Genomic DNA, 22,304 nt, shown 5'->3' with positions numbered 1-22,304 from the left:
AAAAAACGGTAAACTTTGTTTACACATGTTGATAATAGAGAATCACAGGTAATGTTGTCTATTTATCATGGTTAATGAGGACCAGAACCCACTGCAATATCCAAAAATCTACCATGTAGCACAACTTCCTTCTGATTTAACATGCGCTCTGCCAGCCCCCGCTTGCAGCAAAAGTTGACCGGAAATAATGGACTGTGGCCGCACGAGTGTGGTTCATTTTAGGCGGAAAGAACAGGTAAAAAGAAGTGCCACGCATGAGCCAACATTGATCTCTCAGCCACAGCTCTTAACAGTATGCGATCGGGATGATGGATTGTGGCCACACACGTGCAGTTCACTTTTTGGTGGGCACTGGGTACCACCGTATCTTTGAAAAGTCCGAAAAGGCTTTAAATTCGTTCTAAAAATAAGGCCTCAATATTCCATTAAAATGTCTTAAATCTAATTTTCAAAAGACTAAAAAAATTGAACATATTAATACATTTTGAACTTAAAATATTTAGTAACATTTATCAATGTTTTTTTTTTGGGGGGGGGGATTGATAATTCAGCGATTTACTTTCGTGGCTACATCGCTTGACCACAATAAAAAAAACTATCAAAACGGTGATGTGGTTTCAGTTGCGGCTTTTAAACCGGATGCATGTCTCCCCACAATACAGTACACTTAGCAATTTCGGATAGAGACATTTACTCTGAACCATGGGAAAGTGTTTGATGAGAAGTGGCTGTCCGAATGTTTTCGGCGTGGCTAAAAGCTGTTCCAGGTAATGTGTAGTAGGGCACCTTGAATTGTGTGCAAGAAGTTATGTGTTTTTTGTTAGGTTTTTTTTCTCAATTGTGCGTTTTTTGTAGACTTTGGCTAAAATTTGATATAAAAAAAGCTTTTTAAAAAGTCTTGAATTTTACTTGCCTTAAGCTGACGGAACAATGGGAAAGAAGAACAGCCACCAAGCCCAACACAAATTTTGCACTTTTTTTTTCATTGCAATTATCTATCTACCCTGGTCATATCCCTCGAGAGGGGTGACTGACGGCAAGACAAACCCGTACACAAAAACAAAGAAAATAAAAAAGGGAAAAAGTAGCAAAAAACACCCCAAAAATTTTGGGGGGACCACGGCCAACCCTAATGCCCAAACACCCACACAAGTTAAACACCTCGGCATCCAAGTTGGTCATGCTTTCGTCCCTCCAGATGAAACGGGTGACAAGAAAGCGGCCATGTCACTCGGGTCAGGGTGACACATCACACTCTTTTGTTAAACAGCAGGGCCCGACAGCTTTCACTGGTTTACCCCTGCCACATCTCATACAGGTCCCCTGCCCATCTCTAACAAGAGCTCTAGCTTCTTCCACTATATTTAGACCTCTTTCCTGCAGTCCACTTATAACACCATCCATCCACGTCAATCGCGGCCTTCCTCTTGGTCTCCTTCCATTTACTTCTGCTCTGTAGATCTTCTTCAACATTCGCTCCACATCCATCCTCTCCATGTGTCCAAACCAACCGAGTACTGTCTTATTTACACAATTGCCCAGTTCCACTCCTACTCCAGTTTTTTCTCTCACAATTTCATTTCTCAATCTATCCAATCTTGTCACTCCTAACATACTCCTCAAACACTTCATCTCAAAAACATTTAAAATTTCCTTCTCAAATCTGCGTTCAGGCTCCAAGTCTCTGCACCATACAACACAGTCGGCACAATCGCACTCTCATACAGTCCCCTCTTAACATCCATTCGCATACTCTTGTTGCTCATCACTCTCCTCAGAGCACCCAAAAACTTCCCTTATTCACTCTGTGCAATACCTCACACTCCATTCCACCAACTGCAGCCACATCTTGTGGTTCCTAAAGTTTTTAACTTCTTCCAACACCTCTCCAGCCAACCTTATTTCCAACGCCATGCCCACTCCATCACGTGAACACTTTTTCACCTTACTCTTCCCAACATTCACACATAACTTACGCCTATCAGATACTCTTCCAAACTTCGTTACCAACCTTCTTAATGTTTCCTCAGAATCAGCCACAAGCGCTGTGTCCTCTGCAAACAACAACTGACTTACCTGCCACACCGTTCCACTGTTATCCATCATCTCTTCACCTCTGCCAAATACTCATGCATTCACCTCTTTCACCACACCGTCCTTGTACACATTAAACAGCCATGGTGACATCACACACCCCTGTCTCACACCAGTAAACACAGGGAACCACTCACTTGTCTCACTCCCTACATGATACACATGTAACACATGTTACACATGCTCTGCTGTTCATATAAAAACGCCTCAATGTTTCCAACAACATTCCACCCACTCCATACATTACCATCACTTGACCCTGTCACACGCTTTTTCTAAATCCATGATAGCCAAACAAACGTCCTTGCCTTTTGCAAAATATTTCTCACACACCTGTTGTACTGCAAACACCTGATCCACACATCTTCTTACTTTCCTGCTCCTCCATCACCACCTCAACCGTTATTCCTCTCACTCTCTTAATCAAGACTCTTCCACACAACTTACCCGGACAACAAACGGATACCTCTCGAATTGCTACATTCATTCTTATCACCTTTACCCATATACAATGGGACCACACATGCACTAGACCTAAGATTTCGGGCCCGAGCCCAAGCCCGAACCCGAACCCGAGGCAATTTCGGGCCGGGTCAGGCCTGAAATGTCAGTCATACGGTCGGGTCGGGTCGGGTTCGGTCCTGCTTTTTTTTTTTTTTTTTTTTTTAAATTAATTAATAATTATAAATATATGTTCATTAAAAATATATACTTAAACTATGTATGGATACTAGACCAAGGAATACTTGTTATAAAATAAATAATTTGGATAAAACGGAGAAGGAGCTGTAATTGCTATTTTTCCGACTCCTATGCAAATTCCTCCCCCCCTCCGATTTTAAATGAAAAAAACAACAATTTGTTTACACCGCGGGATCCAATGCAACCAGGGTTTCATTCACAATAAAAAAGACATTACATACGGATATTATAGTAAATCAAATAAATATTATTTATGTACAATTAGTTGTGAATGCCGAAATCATAGCGTACAGCGACGTTGGTGACTTTTCCATCCGCGTTAACAAACGCATTTTGTAAAATACGATCGCGCTTTATTGTTTAAATAAACGCGTTATATAGACTAGGATCTCCCAATCATTATAATTAGCTCACTTTATTTTGTTTTAAAGCGTATTATATAGAATACGATCGCTTTTGTCGGAAGCGTACATTGACGTTGGTGACATTTTCATCCGCGTTAAAAAACGCAATTTGTAGAATAAAATCACGCTTTATTGATTAAATAAACGCGTTATATAGACTAGGATCTCCCAATTATTATAATTAGCTCGCTTTATTGTTTTAATAAGCGTTTTATATAGAATACGATCAGAGGGGGGAGGAATTTGCATAGGAGTCGGAAAAGGGCACAACACGTCAACACCCCCTCTCAATGAAAGTGCTGCGCTAAAATCTTAAGGACGTCCTGCTGCTGTGGATTATGGCCCAATGATCAAGTCGTCAAAATGACGGACGCCCTTAAATGTTTTTTTAAAAAAACCCGTCAATGACAGATTGTCGCTTAATGTAACATCTGCAGTGCAGACACAGAAATATAAAAGATGTAAATGTTTATACAGTTTTATTTAACTTAGGCCTAGATGTTGTAACAAAAGGCAGAGTTTAATTTGTTATCATAAATCACCCCTCCTTATAAATAAAATATGTAATTTCGGGCCGGGCCAGCAAATCCAGTTAATTAGTCGGGCTCGGTCCGGGTCGGGTTTAATACCCCTCGGGCCTGCGTCGGGCTCGGGTGCTTTTTTTTGCCCCGATCTTACCTCTAACATGCACTACACCAATCAACAGGAACCACACCACTTAAAAAGCTTACATTCAACAAGCGTACTAACCAGTCAATCATGGCTGTGCCACCTTTCTTCAAGCATTCAGCAGTACAACCATCCAACCCAGGCGCCTCCCCCCTTTCATTTCTTTCAATGCCTCTTGCACCTCCCATGTTTCTGCAGGCTTCACTGCAATCAGAGCATGAATGTCATTGAAATGCAGCCAATTGTGCATTGAGGAGTACTTGAAGTTGTTCTGGTTTTGCTGTTTTTTTAATGTGAATATACTGTACTACGTCTGGTTTAAACCATCTTTCATGAAAAAAAAAATTAGATTTTGGTCGAAGCTTGTAATGAGGGTGGGATGGTGGGTCCTCAAGTTAGTCCTATTGAGAAGTACTGATCTAGATCAAAAAGGGCCAATCTTGGTGTTGAAAACACATCGTGTTCATTTTGGAAGCTAGCTCAACTTTTTACGAAACTGCGTCTGTATTCTGTCCCGCAGACGTCAGTAAAAAATATAAATCTCCTGGTATGCAGCTGCCAATGTTGGCCAACCTTCAAGAGGAGGAGGAGGAGGAGGAGCTGCCACAGAAAATTAAAGATGAAGATGATTTCTCAGAGTTGCCTGTGACTGCGACCCATTTGACTACTGAAGATGAAAACCAAAATGAAGGTAAAACACTCAAGGAGCTTCCAAGCGGCGGCTGGAGTCAACTTATTAAGACAGAAAACGAGGACGAGCACAGTGAACAATACCAACAGTTTGAAAAATCACCAAATTATGACACTGACGGCAAACGCTGGAAATGTTCTCACTGTGGAAAAGCATTTCAAAAACCGTCTTCTTTAAAAAAGCATTTGACTGTCCACACTGGTGAGAAACCTTTTGCATGCTCTTTTTGTGGGAAGAAAATTGCTCGCAAAGATCACCTAGATCTTCACACTAGAGTCCACACTGGTGAGAAACCTTATGCATGTTCCTTTTGTGGTAAACAATTTGCTCAGAAAGCACAACTAAATAGTCACACAATAATACACACTGGTGAGAAACGCTTTGCCTGCTCTGTTTGTGGTCAGAAATTTTCTCACAAGGGACAACTAAAAAATCACTTAACCAAACACACTGGTGAGAAACCATTCGATTGTACAGTTTGTGGTAAAAAGTTTGCTCGGAAGGGAGCCTTGACAGTACACACAAGAATACACACTGGTGGAAAACCTTTCGCCTGATCTGTTTGTGGTAAAACGAATTACTGAGAAGACACAGCTAGCAAATAACAGAACAATACACACCTGTGAGAAACCATTTGCCTGGATAGTTATGGTCAATGTTCCTTCTAATTTTCCACGGGTCTGAGCGTTCACACAAAGTCGTTGAGCAACGCTTGAAACAACAGTGTGCAACAGCAACCCGAGTGTGGCAACTGAATCATTATCAAACATGTCCAAAACTTGACATCACGTTACATTTTGCTGAGTTTCCAGCAATGCAAAATTATTTTTCACTTTTGAATGAATTGACAAATATAAAATTGCAAAGGTTGCAGGGCCGACAAACGTCATTTTTTTTTTTTACAGGTCTTTCACAAGATTTCCATTTCTTTTATTCCTGGTATCTTTTGTAGCATAATACTAACATTTTTGCGGGCTTATTTAGTCGGTTGCGCGATACAGAAGTGTATTTAATTACTTTTTTAGTGGAAGTACAATGTTGGCAACAAGATTAACTTGATATAATTGGAAATTATTTGAATGCAACACAAACTTTTCCTCTTTTTCCGTTTTTTTCTCCTTTTTTAAAAAAATTCCTTTTAATAAAATGTCATTGTGTTTATTTTTTCCTAGCTGTTAGTTTTTTCTTGCTTTTTTGTTCTCTATTACCGTTTTTCCCTTTATTTGCTTCTTTCTTTTCTTCTGGCTTTTTTTTCTTAATTTGTCCTGCTCTTTTTTTCTCTTTTTCTCTCCTTTTGTTTAGTTTTTTTTTCTCAGCTTTTCACTACTTTTTTCATTTTATTTATTTTTTGTTCTATTCTTCCCCTCCTTCCTTTAAGTCATTTTGTGCACAATTTTACATAATATTTGGCCTTGTAGGGATTAAAGAAGCAAAAACAACCTGAAGAGCCGTTTGGGACCCGTAAGAGCCGGTTCTTTTTAGTGAGCCGAGCCGAAGAAGCCGGTTCTCGAAAAACTCTGCTGACTTTACTCTACTTCGTTCTACTTCGACATTGTCTTCAAAATACTGCATTTAGAACACAGCGTCAGGGGAACCTGAGTATTTTTACCTTCATGCACTGTAACTTTGACTTAATTCGCTTTTTAATTAGCAATTTCGAGCCCTCATTTTTGTGTGCTGGCTAGATTTTCTTGTGCGCGGAAAAGCTCTGGGTAGTGCACAATTGCGCACACATGCAGCTTAGATGGAACATTGGTTATGGTAAAGATTTTTACCAACATGTCAGAAATATTTCTTCTGCTCTGTTTTCGGACAAAAAATTGCTCTTAAGGGAGCCTTAAAAGGAAACACAAGAGCACATTCTGGTAAGATACGCCTGCTCTCTTTGTAGTCAGGAATTTGCTCTCCTAAAACATGTGCAAACCCTCACTGGTGATAAACATGTTGCCTGCTGAGAGAGCAAACACAATGCCTCACAAAAGAATCCACACTGGTGAGAAACATTTTCCCTGCCCCATTTGTGGTCAACAATTTGCCAACAAGAAAACCTAAAGGGACATTTTGTATTATTCAGTGCCTCCCAGTGGTACAGAAACCTTGAATTCACAAAAAAAATATTTGAATACTAGGTAAAAATAAATGAACCATCATACCAATGTTAATCTTTATGAAAAAAACTATTTATTGATAAATTTGTATTTATCTTACATAGTGGAATGCCAGATTTGTGGTCACCGCCATTTTGGTCTGGCATCTTTCTACTGTGCTGTGCTCTCTGGCACTGGTTTTCGTTCGCATTAGATAATGCAGTGCGATCTAGTGCACACTGGCAAGAAACTATTTGCCTGTTCAGTGTGTGGTGAAATTTGCCATGAAGGAAGCACTCAAATATCACTAAATGATACATGGGGAGAAACCGGTTGCCTGCTCTATTTGTAGCCCCAAAAAATATGTTCACGATGGAGCCTAGAAAAGACGCACTCAAATGCACGCAAGTGAAAAAGCTTTTCTCGGTCATTTTGTGGCAATAAAAGTTAAGCTAGAGCTGAGATTTACAAATGGCTTGATAAAAGTAGCAGTTAGCACTAACACTACACCCCTTTTTGCTGTGGATTTTACCTCACAACTTTTTAAAAAATAGAGCGAGTGGTCAAAATGTCATATCAATGTGCGTGTCGGTTATACAGTAAAACAGGATACAATCTGGTGTTAACACATGAATGCCTATTACCCAAAATTCCGGACTATAAGGCGCACCTGGTTATAAGCCGCACCCACCACATTTCTGTAGGAAAACCGGGTTTGTACATACACAAGCCGCACCTGTATATTAGCCACATGAGCCTACATTGAAAAAATGCAATACAAATGAACCCATACCCAATACAGTCCAAAAACTACAGCTGGCGAAATGAACAGAAAATGATACTTATTATTTAATGCAGACCTGCAGAGTCCGGGTGCCTGTTGAAAGTAATCTAAGGAAAAAAGTGTATCTTTCCAAAGGTAAGGGTGGGAAAAATATATATCGACTATTGTCGGCCGGGTCCACAAACACGTCTCACCTTTTCTCCACTTTCCGTCAGCCCGCATTTGCCCTGCCCCTTCTTTCTCATTGGTTCGTACAAAACATAACAGAATAAGTTTCTAAAATAAATACATTACAAAAATATACAGTTGCAAATACATTTTATACATGGTTACACATATTTACAAAGAAAGACGGTCACCAAGAGAGTTTTCAAAGCTTTAATAATAATATTATAACTTTCATCCCAAACCTTGCCTGTAAAGGGTAGCAAAACGCTGCTAGGAACACGCTCGCATCAAAGTAAGCAGCTCTGTTAAAAAAACATACCGAACTTGAAGTAGGCACGGTAAACCGTCCTCATCTTCCTCCTCATATATGATGTCATCAAAGTCGTCTTCCTTCAGTATGGGAAAGAGACTTTGTCACATAGTCGTCGTCCCACGCACCCTTATTCAAAATCACGCTAGCATCACGCTCACAAAGTAAGGTATACGTGTGGAGGCTCTGTTTCCTTCTATATCGGACTGCTCGATTGCGTTTAGCTTGAAAGTTGCGTCATGTGCCTTTCTTCCTGCAATTGCATGATAAGGATATGTCTCCGCTAATTTAATTTGTGCACAAGCTAAGAAGTTGCAGTCTAAATCTTAACTTTAGTACTCGAGCGCCGCTGGCGGCCGTTAGAAAAATTACATGAATTGGCCGCATCACTGAAAAAGACGCAGGGTTGAAAGTTTGGGAAAAAAGTAGCGGCTTATAGTCTGGAATTTACGGTAATCTTCACACGCTTGTTTTAAAGGCTATATGAAAATAATGTACTTGTTTTTCCAGTGTGCAATAATAGTTAGTTAAAATGACAGCTACCAGGTATGTACTTCTGTTTAATTTTTCTAATGATCAAATGTTAAGAAATGGCATGTGTTATGAATTACTATTATACTGTCAAAGATTGTTTGTAATTGTAGTTGCTTTTCCACAATATAAATTTAAAGACAACCACAATATCATCACATAACTTTTATATTATTTATGTTCTGGTTTACCTGTTAATGTACAGATGTTGAGAAATAAAGTGCTAAATTACTAAATGAATGTTCTTTGCTGTTTAAAGTTTGAGCCATTTAGAGTGCCGTTGCACGCTGTTTGAAAAACACCGCCCTAAATGATTATTGCTTAATGCACTAAGCTTCCTGGTGAAATAAAACTCATCTCATCATCTGCACCGCTTATCCCCAGTAGGGTCGCAGGGGTGCTGGAGCCCATCCCAGCCATCCTCGGACAGTGGGCAGGGGACACCCTGAACTGCCAGTCGCAGGGCACACAGGGACAGACAACTCGCTCGCTCATTCACACCTAGGGACAATTTGGGCCGGCCAATCCACCTGAAATGCATGTTTTTTGGAATGTGGGAGGAAACCGGAGTACCCGAAGGAAACCCACGCAAGCACGGGGAGAACATACAAACTCCGCACAGTAAGTCCGGTAGCTGGATTTGAACCCACACAGGAGGTTCCCAAGACCTTAGAACTGTGCCGCACCCGCGCTAACCACTGCGCCGCCGTGCTGCCCTGAAATAAAATAAAACTGAATTCATCCAAAAAAATATTTAAGTATTAAGCATAATTTTTTTGGTTTGAACAAATTTATTGATTCTAATAACATCAAACAAACATTGTGAGGTTTGAACAACCCTCCTCGAGAATCTCAACAGCTATCAAGCATATTCACAATTTTGTTATATCTAACAATATGACGTTTGAACAATTGTTGTCGACATTTTTAACAGCAATTAAACACATTCACAATTTAATTATATCATATCCCCACAGTATGAGTTTTTATCGACACTTTTAACAGCAATTAAATACATTCACAATTTCATTATTTCGATAGATATTATTTTTTGGTTTGAACAAATGTATTGACACTAATAACATCAAACAAACAATGTGAGGTTTGAACAACCCTCCTCGAGAATCTCAACAGCAATCAAGCATATTCACAATTTCGTTATGTCTGGCAATATGACGTTTTAACATTTTTTTCTTGACATTTTTAACATCTTTGTTTGTGTCAATAGATCCGTCCAGTTATCTAACAATATAATTGACTGCATCCTGTTTAACTTTTTTTTGGTTTGAAAAAATTTATTGACACTAATAACAGAAAAACAATCTTGACAATCTCAACAGCAATCAAGCACATTCACACTATTATATTTCAATATGATGTTTAACAGCAAACACAATGTGAGGTTTGAACAATCCTTCTCGAAAATCTTAATAGCAATCAAGCGTATTCACAATTTCGTTGTATAACATCTTTGTTAGTGTCAATAGATCCGTCCAGGCCAAAGTCGATTTTTTTTTGTTCTGAACAAATCCACCGACACCAACAGCAGCAAAACAAACACGACAATCTCAACAACCATCAAGCATAATCACAATATTGTTATATCTGACACTATGAAGTGACGATATGACATTTTAACACTTTTTCAACATCAATTAAACAATTTCAGAGTTATTATCTTTTAATAGTAGTTAACCAAAGTGTAAAGGGCACAACTATTGTGCAATGGCATAGCTCTGCCATCCCACCCTCCCAAGCAGCATCCTCCAGTCCTATTTGTGGCTCCTCTCCCTTACATCTACTTTCCACAACCCAGGCCGTTGCTGCCGGGACCCCCACAGTGTAGCCCCGGTTCCCCCACAGTGTAGCCCCGATTCCCCACTCTGGGTGGGTGCAGACGATTCTTCTTTATGGCTGCGTCCTAGGCCCGCCGCTCACAGATTGTATGGTATAAAGCCATTTGGAGCACAGCCACTGGGGGGATCTGCCTGCACCTCCATACCAGCAGGTTTCTAGAAGTCCAGCTGGAGTCCTTGATGGCAGCGAGAGTGAGCCAATCCCTGGCAAAGTCGTTCCGAGACCTCGACCGACTCACCCCGTAAAGCACGTACTGTGCATCAGGGACCTCCCCTGCTGGCAAGTCCGGGAATTTTCCTAGTTGGTCGGCCATTGTCCACAAGTCCTCGGCAGCGCTGCACTCACAATATGACATTTTAACACTTTTTCCTGACATTTTCAACATCAATTAAACAATTTCAGAGTTATTATCTTTTAATAGTAGTTAACCAAAGTGTAAAGGGCAAAACTATTGCGCAAGGGCATAGCTCTGCCATCCTACCCCCCCAAGCAGCATCCTCCGGTCCTCTTTGTAGGTTCTCTCCCTTAAATGCATGAACTTTCATACATGCTCGTAGGTTGGAAAACACGAGCCTCGAGGGAACTTTGATAATTGTCCTCCATCTTGCTGCTACTAAAAAGAATGGGTTGTTTTTTGACGTTTTCATACATCACTTACACTTGCATTTAACTTTGCTAGAAAAATATTTTATTTGATTTACTATGTCTGCTGAAAAGAAAAATTACATATCCGGTATTCTGTGACGGTACTTTCACTGTGTGCATTTTGCAAACGTTTCACTAGCAGCACTTAAACGCAGCGGATTTGTCCCTAAAGTATATTTTTCTGTGATTCGTCAATTCTTTTAACGGCGATCCAATCAACGACAGCGATATAACCAACCTGTCTGCTCAAACTGGTTCAAAGAGAGGAAATGAATAAAGGGCTGGTGGAAGAAGGAGTCATGGAATTTTCAAAGAAAGGGTTGCTGGACTCGGAAAATTGGCCTCAACGGGGGATTCTATTTTTTTTTTGTGGAGTACGGAACTTTTTAACAGGATTTGAGAAGTGGGGCGGTGACGAGGGTGTTGTAATAAGGAGGCGGTAATGCACTAAAAAGATGGATGCCAACCGCCATTATACCCCAAGAAGAAGAAACTTCTGCTCAACTATTCTGCTAACATCTCTGCTCAGCGCAATTTGCCTCTTATTCCGTGTATTTTTTTAACTGTGAGTTAATCCCACAAACAAAAAAATATTTGTTACACTCAGCATATCTCATGTGTAAGTTTGAATATCGCATGAAAATGTGCACAAGAACAGAATCCAATTATGACGTGGATGATTGTGGATTTAAAGAAGAGACGGAGCGACGAGTTTTGCTGAACAGAGCAGGTTCGTCACTAATTTGATGCTATTTTCTTGTATTTCTTGTTACGCAGTCTCCTTTAAAGGTCAACATTTTTTCAAGCTGAAATCTACTTTTTTTGTTACTAATTAGCGCAAAGGGCAACGAGTTTGTATATCCTTCCATACGTTATCTGCACCGCTTATCATCAGTAGGGCCGCGGGGGTGCTGGAGCCCATCCCAGCTATCTTTGGGCAGTGGGCAGGGGACACCCTGAACTGGTTGCCAGGCAATCGCAGGGAACACAGGGACAGACAACTCGCTCGCTCATTCACACATAGGGACAATTTGGACCGGCCAATCCACCTGAAATGCATGTCTTTGGAATGTGGGCGGAAACCGGAGTGCCCGGAGGAAACCCACGCAAGCACAGGGAAAACATGCAAACTTCACACCGAAAGATTCGATCACATGACCTTAAAACTGTTCCTCACATGCGCTAACCACTGCGTTGCTGTGCTGCCCTGAGTTTGTATATGAATTTCTATAATAGCAACTTAGCTATATGGCTTACTAAATAGCTAAAATATATCTTGATCTTTAGCTAGAATGGTAAACAGGTTTTAAAAAAATCTCGACGGTATCTAGATAACTAGCTAAAAGAGTAAAAAGCCAACTTAATAGCCTGGTAGAGAGCTAAAAAAAAAGATAGATAATGAGCTATAAATGGTGCCCAAATTCTACCCAGATAACTAGCAAAAAAGCTAAAATTTTAGTCAGATAGCATGCAAAGAAATGTAAAAAGACAGTTAAATGTCCTGTTAAATAACTAAATATGTAAGAAGGTGGCTAGCTAAAAAGATAGCCAGATATCTAGCTAAAAACTGCACATTTTTGCCCATTCGCCTTGTAAATCCCATAAATGGGAATTTAGTTTGTGGTATTTCCTGTGAACTAAATCAATACAAAGATGATATCGAAATGTGTTTTAAGACATTTCATTATCTCAATTGTTAAAAAATATCTGTTTTTTTGTTCATGAAACCCATAAACTGGAATTATTTTATTTGCTTTTCTAAAATCACCAGGTTAGCAGGTTAATCATGAAAACTAGGGTTGAATGGATTCAGTCAATAAATAAAAATATAATTTCACTAGATCACAAAGAACCTGTGGGCTGTTTTCAGGACAGGTCCACGGGCACTCCAACCATTCTTACGGGGCACCACGTTGGAGACCCCAGCTCGAAGCCATAGTTCTTAAAGGGACACTGTGTAATGTTGGACCACTAGATGTTGCAGTATTGTGTTCACGGTTCATTGATCCCTTAACCGGCTGGGTTGTTGGTGCACAACTGAGACACCACTCTAGACAACTGTTCTACTGCCGACAATCCCTGGCCAATTTTTCGTCATGGCAGAGATTGCACCAGTCCATTCCTTGAGGCTGTCAGACCCAGTTCTTTTTCTGACTTTATTTCCTCCTGCTCCTTTGGACTGTTTCCTCTAGAATGATCTTGGCCAGTCCTGATGATCTTGTGACATGACCATACAGGTGCTGCAACAACAAATCGACAAAATCGATTAAAATGGATGATTAAAAGCATTGACAACTAATTACATAATTGATTCGTTGTATCACGTAATTTTTGAACCACCAAGAACGTTGAATCAATGCAAATTCGAGTGCACACCATTTCATTGTGACGCTGAGAATTGTAGTACTGCTTTGGTCCGGCAGAGGTTGCCAAGAGTTTTTATAAAAAGCCTATGTTAATTTTTTTTATATACATTGCATCATTTACAAACAAAATTGACATGCAAGTTTCAATTTAAGTGTTTGACTATTTCATCATGAAACAAAGTTAACAATTTTCAAGGGAACAGACAGAAATACAGAGAAAAACGATCAGGAAATAACAACAACAACAACAGTTCTTTGGTACAGTGGAATTCTCTTCCTCCTGAGATTTGATTTGCAACCTCAGTGGAAATGTTTAAATCCAAGCTTAACCTATATTTTATGTTGACAATATAAGGGGATGGTGTCATAACAGTTCGTAGTTTGCAATAGTCTTTGATCTGTGCAGCCCTTTGTGTCTCTTTGTGATTAATGGCTATACAAATAAACATGACTTGACTTGTACAGAACAATGAGCTCTCTGATGGTGTTGCTCACTGTTTTGTTTGTGACAAGGACTATGTACCAAATGCCTAGAAGTTTCCTGTAGCATCGTATCTCCATGGCCAGATAGAGATTAGATCTTAGGCTCTAGCCCGACTCAAAATTGTCAATCGTTATGTTTGGGTTCAGGTCGGGCTTCTTTTTCGCTGACTTTTTAAAAATAAATTATCCACCCGTCATTGTTATTTGTTTATTTTACTTTGTGGAGTATCTGTGCGTCAGGTGTTTCGGTGCGTTTTGTGTGTCAAGCAAGCGGATGCGAGTTGCATTAAGTGGGATGGAATACATTGCACGGAAACCTCCACAAAGAAAAGGAAACTAATAACAATGATGGTGGATAATTTTTAAAAGAAAAGTTATCGAGAGAGAAATCCTGCTCCACCCGAGTCTTCACAGATAAAATATGAAAATTCTGGTTTATTTCAGGCTGGGTCCTTTGAATCAAGTTGATTAGTCGGGCTTGGCTGGTGCAGGCTTTAATACCCGTAGGCCTGTGTCAGGTTGGGCTGGAACTTTTAGGCCCCATCTTCCTCTTAGTGAGAGTCCATGTCTTTTACTGTGCCTTGAGCCATCTTGGTCATTATTTCTGGTTCTGGAACCTCTTCTGATATGACAGCTCTAAGATATTTATATTTAGTGAAAGGTTCAAGCCGAGGCTATGGCCATGGCTAGATGGTTAGTTTGAGCCCCGTGGTGCAGAGGTCCAGGGTTTGATTTCAGCTTTGGCTATTTCCCCTTAAGTTCACCCTGTGCTTGTGTGGGTTTCTTCCGGAGTTTCAGGTTGTCCTCTCGAATTCCTAAAACATACATGTCAGGTTGACAGGCCGGACCAAATTGTCTCTATCTGTGAACGACCGAGTGAGTTGTCTTTGTGTGTCCTGCAACTGGTTGGCAACCAGTTTTTGTGTGCTGGCTGCTCGAAGATAACTGGGATGGGCTCCAGCAGCCCCCACTACCCTAATGGAGGATAAGGGGCTCAGAAAATGGATGGATGGATTGACAAGTTCAAGCTCTTGATGGTTGATCATCATATCTATTTTGTTTTTCATTGCTTATGTTTTTCTGGTGCCGGTTTCCATCCTATGCTGGGTTGATGCTTTGTCCCAGTGATTGAACAAATGTCTTAGTTACTGTTCAAAGTTACCAAACCGTACAATTCTCCCCCCTTTCCCCACAGACTTTTACAAGATTTTTGGGTGGTTGTTGTTTTTTATGACCTAGCAGCAAGATGGTTGAAAATCATGTCAGAGCCCTCTAGGTGATCCTCATGTTATGTTCACTGGGGATGTGTTAAAAGTCTTTACTTTTTTAGTTCTTAATTAACATCATTTCTACCTTAAAAAACAATGTTAAAATAACACTTAAAGGGTAAACCTTTAAGGCTACCTCAGTAAATATATAGTCCTGATTAATGAGTTTCAAAGTAAAACTGGTAATTATGTTGGCCTGGAGATGGATGGGCGCTACCAGAATGTACTTGCCCAAGACATACCTCAGGAAATGGTGCCCCTACGACCCTAGTGGTTAAAGGATCCAACCAACGAACACATGTCTATATGATAATTCATGGTTTCTTTGCTTATTATTCAAATCAGTATTATATATATTTTTATTTTTTTATGAATGGATTTTTTACCACTAGCAAGCGCTTAGAAATACTTAATGTCGCTTTAAAACCAAGTTTATAGAATTTGATTCCTGACCTCGAATTGACTCAATGTGTACAAATGCCACTTTATCCAAACCAAAATGGTGCTTAGTGTCCCACTGAGTTCTAAACTCACAAAAATCATATTGCAAGCATGGGCTATTCGGTCTAAAACCAGAAAAGTAAAATGTAGTGCAGTTGCTGTGTACATATATTTTGGCTTTCACACTTCTGATATATTTGCATTATAAAATCTAGCAACAGAATTAAAGTGTAAATGTATCTCTTCCAATCACACATAAAAGGAGATTTTTCATCCAAGTGTGTAAGGCCATGTGCTATCAAGGATGGATACCTCTACTGATATAAAATAAAAATGACGCTGTCAATCAAGAACAAAGAAGGCAATTCCTGGTGGAGAAATATTAAAGGTATTCCCCAATTTTTTTATGTGCAAAATCTGAGAAAATTATACATGTTTAAGAATAGAGTAGGATAGAATTAAACACCTTTATTGTCATTACACAGTGTCATGAAATTCAAAGCTGCCTCATTCAGTGCACATGTAGACATAGAACTTAAAAGTAATGTAGAATTTAAAAAGTAACATAGAATTCAAAAGTAGTGCAGTTACCAAAATGCTTAAAAATATATATCTTTATTTACACATCACTAGACAAAACACAATATGAAAACTCAGTAGGCAACCACAGATTGCAGCGATCAATTATAATTATTGGTTATTTACCGTACAAATATGGATTACCTGATACGATAAAGTGGTGCAAATGACACCCAATGCAAAGTATGTCAGTTCAGTGCATGTTTGTGTTAGGTATTGTGACAGCCTTAGGGAAGAAGCCTTATATAAGTCTATTTGTCCTTATAAAGTAGGCAACTTTTAGTTGTGTATTTCTCAGACTCCTATGCTATGAAATCAACTTGTTTAACCTGTTTTTCAATATGCAAGCAATCATTACACACACACACATAGTCACGTTTCAAAGATCCATATTTTCAGTCTAATTCCATTCTTTTTAATACGTTTTTAATGTTTATTGTATTTAATGTAATATGTATGCGCCACTCCATCCATTCACTGCGCATGTTCAACCTTTCAATAGATAGATAGATAGATAGATAGATAGATACTTTATTCATCCCCTAAGGGAAATTCACATTTCCAGCAGCATCCCTGAGCTGAGAACAATACAATAATAAAGCCAAAAGAAAACAATATACAAATACCCAGTGTGACGTGCAAATGCCCACTTTAGCATGTTATATAGATTAACTAAATAGTGCTACACAGAACACATAATGCAGTAAGATCCAATGTAGGTGGTGTGGTTTAATGTGGGCCTTTACTCTGCCGGGTGGAGTTAAAGAGCCTCATGGCATGAGGAAGAAAAGAACTCTTCAGTCTGTCCGTAGTACAAGACAGTGACAGCAGTCTGTCACTGAAACTGCTCTTCTGTCCGGAGATAATGCTGTGAAGCGGATGCGATGGATTGTCCATGATTGACCTCAGCTTTTTCAGTGCCTGTCTCTCAGCTGCTGTTGTTAGGCTGTCCAGCTCTTTGCCCACAACAGAGCTCGCTTTCCTAGCCAGTTTATTGAGACGAGAGGCATCCTTCTTCTTGACGCTGCCTCCCCAACACGCTGCCGCATAGAAGAGGGCGCTTGCCACTACTGTCTCATAGAATATTTTCAGGAGCTTTTTGCAGATGTTGAAGGAGGCCAGCCTTCTGAGGAAGTAAAGTCGGCTTTGCCCTTTCCTACATAGAGCTTCTGTGTTGGCAGTCCAGTCCAGTTTGTTGTCCAGCTGCACACCCAGGTATTTGTAGGTCTGGACAAATTCTACACATTCTCCCTTGATGGTTACAGGAACCGGGTGAGTTCTGGTTCTCCTGAAGTCCACCACCATCTCTCTGGTCTTGGTGGTGTTTAGGTGCAGGTGGTTTGCGTCGCTCCATCGGACAAAGTCCTGAATCAATTTCCTGTACTCCTCCTCCTGCCCGTTTCTGATACATCCCACGATCGCAGTGTCATCGGCAAACTTTTGCACATGGCAGGACTCAGAGTTGTACTTAAAGTCCGATGTATATAGAATGAATAGGAACGGAGAGAGAACCACGCCTACTGTTGTCAGTTGGGCCTGGGCAACCAAGCAAGATGGCGCCCGGGTCGGGCTCACTACATTTGCGCAGTAGTTTTCAACTTAATAAATGTCTCGGCCTGAATATTTTTGCCAGCAATGGAGTTATAATAATATATAGCTCCAACAGTTCTGGCTCAAATGGATCTGCAAAGCCTACCAGAGGGTAGCAGGTTGAAACGATGGAAGCCGGGTGAGAAAAGTCCTTTATGATACCTTTTGCTCTGTTCAGTTATCTGGAATTTTAAATGTCAGTCAAGGAAAGCAGTGGGTTGTGCAATATTAGTCATCATTTGCAGCCTCCTTCTGTCAGCTATTGTGCATCTTGAGTGCCACACTGACAGGTCAGCAGACTCTGGTGGAGTGGTAGAAGGTCAGCAGCGGGCTTGTTTTTGTGTTTTTTTGCATAATATATATTCCAATTATTTTCAGAGAGAATGCATTTTGCATGCAGCCTCATCTTTGACTTTGTGAGCTGTGACTTCATGTGAGGAACACTGGCAGGCATGCCAGACAGTCACCATATTGGTTCACGTGTAAATTAGTCAAAGACGTTACAAGTGTTTTAAGCTAAGTTTTGGTAGTTTTTGTTGATAATGCCTAGCTTTTGTGTTCCAGGTAGATTTAGTGATGTTAAAACAAGGGGTGAGTAGTCGAAAGGGGCTATCTGGCAAAAAAAAATCACACAGAGCCCCCACAGGAGGGCTAATTGGGACCGATCAATGTGGGGCAGCCGCAGTCTTAGCAGAGAAACGCAAGACTGGGGGTCCAAAAAAACAAGCAGTGAGCAGCCAAGCTAACTGGGAACCAACTATAGAATTGGCAAAGGCCTCTGGGACATACTAAATTAAAAATACCAAGAAACACTGCAAAATCGGCACCTATTTGAAAAACACTAAGGGAGCAGTCGAGCTAATTGGGAACCTACAACACAAAATCAGCAACTGTTTGAGCGGCCAAGTATAAACAGACCAAGGAACAAGGCAAAACTGGCGTTAACACCAGACTAGCCGGCCAAACAATGCACTGGGCAGCCAATGAGCCGCTTATGGTGCACTAGCTAGACAAAATGATACAATCAGCGACATGCTACGAAAAACAAACGAAAACCCACAATCAATAACCTAAAGGAGTCTGTTTTAGGGCTGGCTTCACATGTTGTATTCATGGACTTCGCCATTTTAAACGTGTTGTGTTTTTCTAATTATGTCACAGCTCTATAGCATTGTTTCTCAACTGGTGAGTCGGGACCCAAAAGTAGGTCGCGGAGCCGTTTTCGGTGTGTTGTGGACGTGTTTTAAGTGTGTCGCAAGCCTTTTCCTTTGCAAAACAATGCTGAAAAGACAAAAAACTGAGGTTTGAATGCACCCCTTAACATTAGATGGCCATAATGCCCTGTTTGATTCCTTCTTCATGTTCAGTCAATCAGTACATTTAAGGGGGACCACATTTGATATAATTGGGATTTTGATTTGTTCTGCTCATAATAACAGGTCTGAAGGAAAGTAAGTATAAGGCAAAGGAAAAGGGGAAAATATTGACAACAAAGATTGAGTCGATAAAGGGAACAATTGTGAAATATGTAAAAGGTGTTACTAGTGTCTAAAATTGAATTGCTGTTGGAAGGTACAGTAAATGGTTTCAAAAACATTGTATTTTTAGCTTTTAACCAGTGTATTAAACTTGATTAATTACATAAATAAATCATTATTGATGTTTATGTACACGTTTTATTCATATTTGAATTTCCCTCTACTATGTGACTTATTGAGAGCAGGTTTTAAAGAGTTGCTTATCTGCGATGTAGTCTTATATGAAAGTATGTACCTGAAGTTGTGTTGGTTTGCTGGTCAATTTGTTTTTTGAAAAAAATTGAATATATTCTACGATCCCTCCTTTAAACTAAACAATTCTTTCATTGGATCTATTTAAGAACTGAGATTTCTTACTTGATTTGGATCACAGCTTAACATTAGGGTAGAATAGTGGATCCTAAGGTCAGACCAGTTGAGAACCACTGCTTCATAGCAAACAAGCTAGATCAGTCAACTTTAAGTAAATATCTCTTGAGTCCCCCGGCGCATAGAATATTTTGCAACATTGAAGAACACTACTTATTCTGTGCCTAATTGTCTATAAATCCATTTAGGAATACCTAAAGACGAAGGGGATGTTACAGAGGTGGTTGTGAATGATTGTCATCTGACCACTGAAGATGAAGGTCAAAAAGAAGAAGAAAGACAAAATGACTTTTGGAGCAGTAGCTGCAGTCAAAAAATCAAGACAGAAAATGAAAACGAGCGTAGTAAAGGGTTGCCAGCAGACAACTATTTGGCTCCACTGTCAGATGATGACGACACGTCCCATTCTGAAGACAAAGGCGAGGCTCACCAGTCAGGAAGTGCCACGACACGTATCGCTGACTGCAAGCGCCGGATATGTCCTCACTGCGGAAAAGCGTTTCGATACCCGTCTTCCTTGAAAAGCCATCTGACTATCCACACTGGTGTGAAACCCTATGCCTGCTGTTTTTGTGGACAGAAGTTTGCTCACAAACCCCACTTAGAACTTCACACAAGAATCCATACTGGTGAAAAACCATTTCCCTGCTCTTTTTGTGGTCAGACATTTGCTCGCAAGGATTACCAAGAACGTCACATCAGAATTCACACTGGTGAGAAACCTTATGCCTGCTCAGTTTGTGGTAAAACATTCGCTGAGAAAGCAAAACTGAAAAATCACACAACAATACACACTGGTGAAAAAACAATTGCCTGCTCTATTTGCAGCCAGAAATTTCGTGACAGTGGAGACTTGAAAGTACACACAAGATCACACACCGGGGAAAAACCTTTCACTTGCTCTGTTTGTGGTCATAAGTTTGCTAAAAAGCAAAAACTCATAGCACATGCACGAATCCACACTGGTGAAAAACCATTTGCTTGCTCAGTTTGTGACAAAAAGTTTGCTAGGAAGGACTACCTAAAAGTACACGTAAAAACCCACACTGTTGAAAAACATTTGTCATGCTCATTTTGTCATCAAAGATTTTCAAGTAAGGCTGGAGCTAAGAGTCACAAATGTTGGAAATAAAGAGCTTTTTTTTTGACCATATGTTATTTTGAAGATCACTACAATGACATCAGCTACTTCCATCCTAATAATTTACATATACAGATGTTAAGATGTGACGTGCTATATCACCCAAAAATTTATTTGCAGCCCTTTGGAACGTATTGTGATTAAGGGCTATACAAATAAACATGACTTGAATTAAGTGAAGATATGTTGAGTATTTTGAATATTCTTGTTGTTGAAATTTAAACGTGTACCTGAATGATCTTCTGAATAAAGAACAGCTCATCAAACTACTTTTTCTCCATGTTATGAAGGCGGAAAAACGATAACGTAAATGAAGACAAATACTGTGGGTGTCATGCTTTGCACATTCTATGGGGCGTGGGGATCCAAAATGGGAAGTGTTGTTTGCTTGCTGATGGGAACAAGGCTTCAAACTTATTTCGTCAGTAAGCTGCTACCGTCTCTAAATGCCCATGAACTTCCCTGAGGTCCCTTTCTTCACATGATGTATTTTACCTTGCTTTTCCATCACAATCTTTGTATAATTATGTGTAGAACATTGGCTGGGGTGAAGAAAGGAATTTCTTTTTCATTCAGCAATTTCAGTTGCATTTCATTGTATGAAAAGGGCTTCAGAAAGGTCAGATTTGACTTAAAGGTTCAATGATTCAGCCAGCAGATAGTGCTCACGGTATCCACCCGAATTAATCCGACATAGCCTCATAATGTACCTAGCATTTATCATGAAGAAGGCTTTACTCTAAACATATTTTAATTTTGTCTTTAAATGATCGAAAATTCATTAATATGGATATTGATTAATCAGCCCAGAAGGAAAATAGCAGACACACAAATGAATAATGCAGGTGGTTGATACTAAAAAACTACTTTAATTTACATGTCAAGGAAAATAAATTTCAAACGATAGAATAAGACACATTGTTGTCAAGAGAAACTCGCATTTATGAATAACAAAGGACAAACCGTGTGGAAAAGAAAAAAAGGAAGTGAGTAAAGAGGCAACATTGTTGTTTTTTAGAAACACAAGATCTCGTTTTGTGCCTATTTTGACAAATGTTCCTTACAAATGCGTACTAAGCTTAGTGGCTACCCAAATACAGACGCTGCCCTACTTACGAACGGTTCTGAACAATCGTCTGTAAGTTGAATTTGTTCGCAAGTTTCTCCAGTGCTGTATTTTGTATGGAATGTATGTTTAAGTTTTACATAAGTATGTTTAAGGCTTGCATAAGTAAGCTGTATTGTTTTGAATTTGAAAAATAAACGTTTAATATAATAATATGCTCTATAACGTAACAAAGATGAATGAATGATAAGCATAGTACTGACAAACAAAGCTACATATTAGGCGTTGACTTTCTGTGGTCTTTGTAGCCTTTTGAGACTCCTTGTGATAAAGGGCGTCACAAATAAACATGACTTGACTTTAAAGATAAATAAAGTTAAGTTTAACTTACTTATGGAATATTAAGGCAACTTCCTCCTGCGTGGTAAAAAGTGGCCGAAAAAAAAACGTTCCGACCATTTTCTCAACCTTATCATGCTTTCTTGTTCCACCTTCATTTCAAATGAATCGGCTGGCCTCTT

General features: G+C 39.7%; 2 protein-coding genes across 11 annotated transcripts in view; both read left to right on the top strand.

Annotated features, from left to right (window-relative positions):
• LOC148346709 (uncharacterized) overlaps positions 1–22,304 on the top strand; it is a 66,415-nt gene that overhangs the window by 8,895 nt on the left and 35,216 nt on the right. For 5 of the 7 annotated variants that reach the window (XM_088325189.1, XM_088325191.1, XM_088325196.1 and 2 more), the window contains exon 2: positions 4,425–4,560. In XM_088325189.1, the coding sequence (XP_088181315.1) occupies positions 4,425–4,560 (136 nt within the window). Of the gene's footprint in view, positions 1–4,389; positions 4,561–22,304 lie in introns of all 7 variants that reach the window. The other 2 variants (XM_088325190.1, XM_088325193.1) reach the window with 1 other exon arrangement.
• On the top strand, positions 10,018–20,897 carry LOC148346711 (uncharacterized). 4 transcript variants are annotated; one of them, XR_015848289.1, is made up of 3 exons: positions 10,018–11,507; positions 11,601–11,672; positions 19,765–19,835. XR_015848289.1 is itself a non-coding variant. In XM_088325200.1 (2 exons), the coding sequence occupies exons 1-2, from the start codon at positions 11,558–11,560 to the stop codon at positions 20,706–20,708; spliced, it is 1,059 nt and encodes a 352-aa protein (XP_088181326.1). In that variant the 5' UTR covers positions 10,734–11,557; the 3' UTR covers positions 20,709–20,897. The 4 variants fall into 4 exon arrangements, 2 of the variants coding, with proteins under 2 accessions (XP_088181326.1, XP_088181327.1); XR_015848288.1 differs by having other exon boundaries at positions 11,596–11,672; positions 19,765–19,779; XM_088325200.1 differs by having other exon boundaries at positions 10,734–11,672; positions 19,765–20,897.

This window comes from Urocampus carinirostris, chromosome 20 (assembly GCF_059441175.1).
Source record: "Urocampus carinirostris isolate Australia breed hairy pipefish chromosome 20, RoL_Ucar_1.0, whole genome shotgun sequence".
NCBI classification, from domain to species: domain Eukaryota; kingdom Metazoa; phylum Chordata; class Actinopteri; order Syngnathiformes; family Syngnathidae; genus Urocampus; species Urocampus carinirostris.
Note: the sequence above shows the minus strand (reverse complement) of the source record. Positions and strands in the feature narration are given on the sequence as shown.

Coding starts and splice junctions, on each gene's coding strand:
- LOC148346711 (XM_088325200.1), top strand. CDS start 11,558: ATGTGTAAGTTTGAATATCGCATGAAAATGTGCACAAGAACAGAATCC. Junction 11,673..19,764: donor AGTTTTGCTGAACAGAGCAG/GTTCGTCACTAA, acceptor AAATCCATTTAG/GAATACCTAAAGACGAAGGG.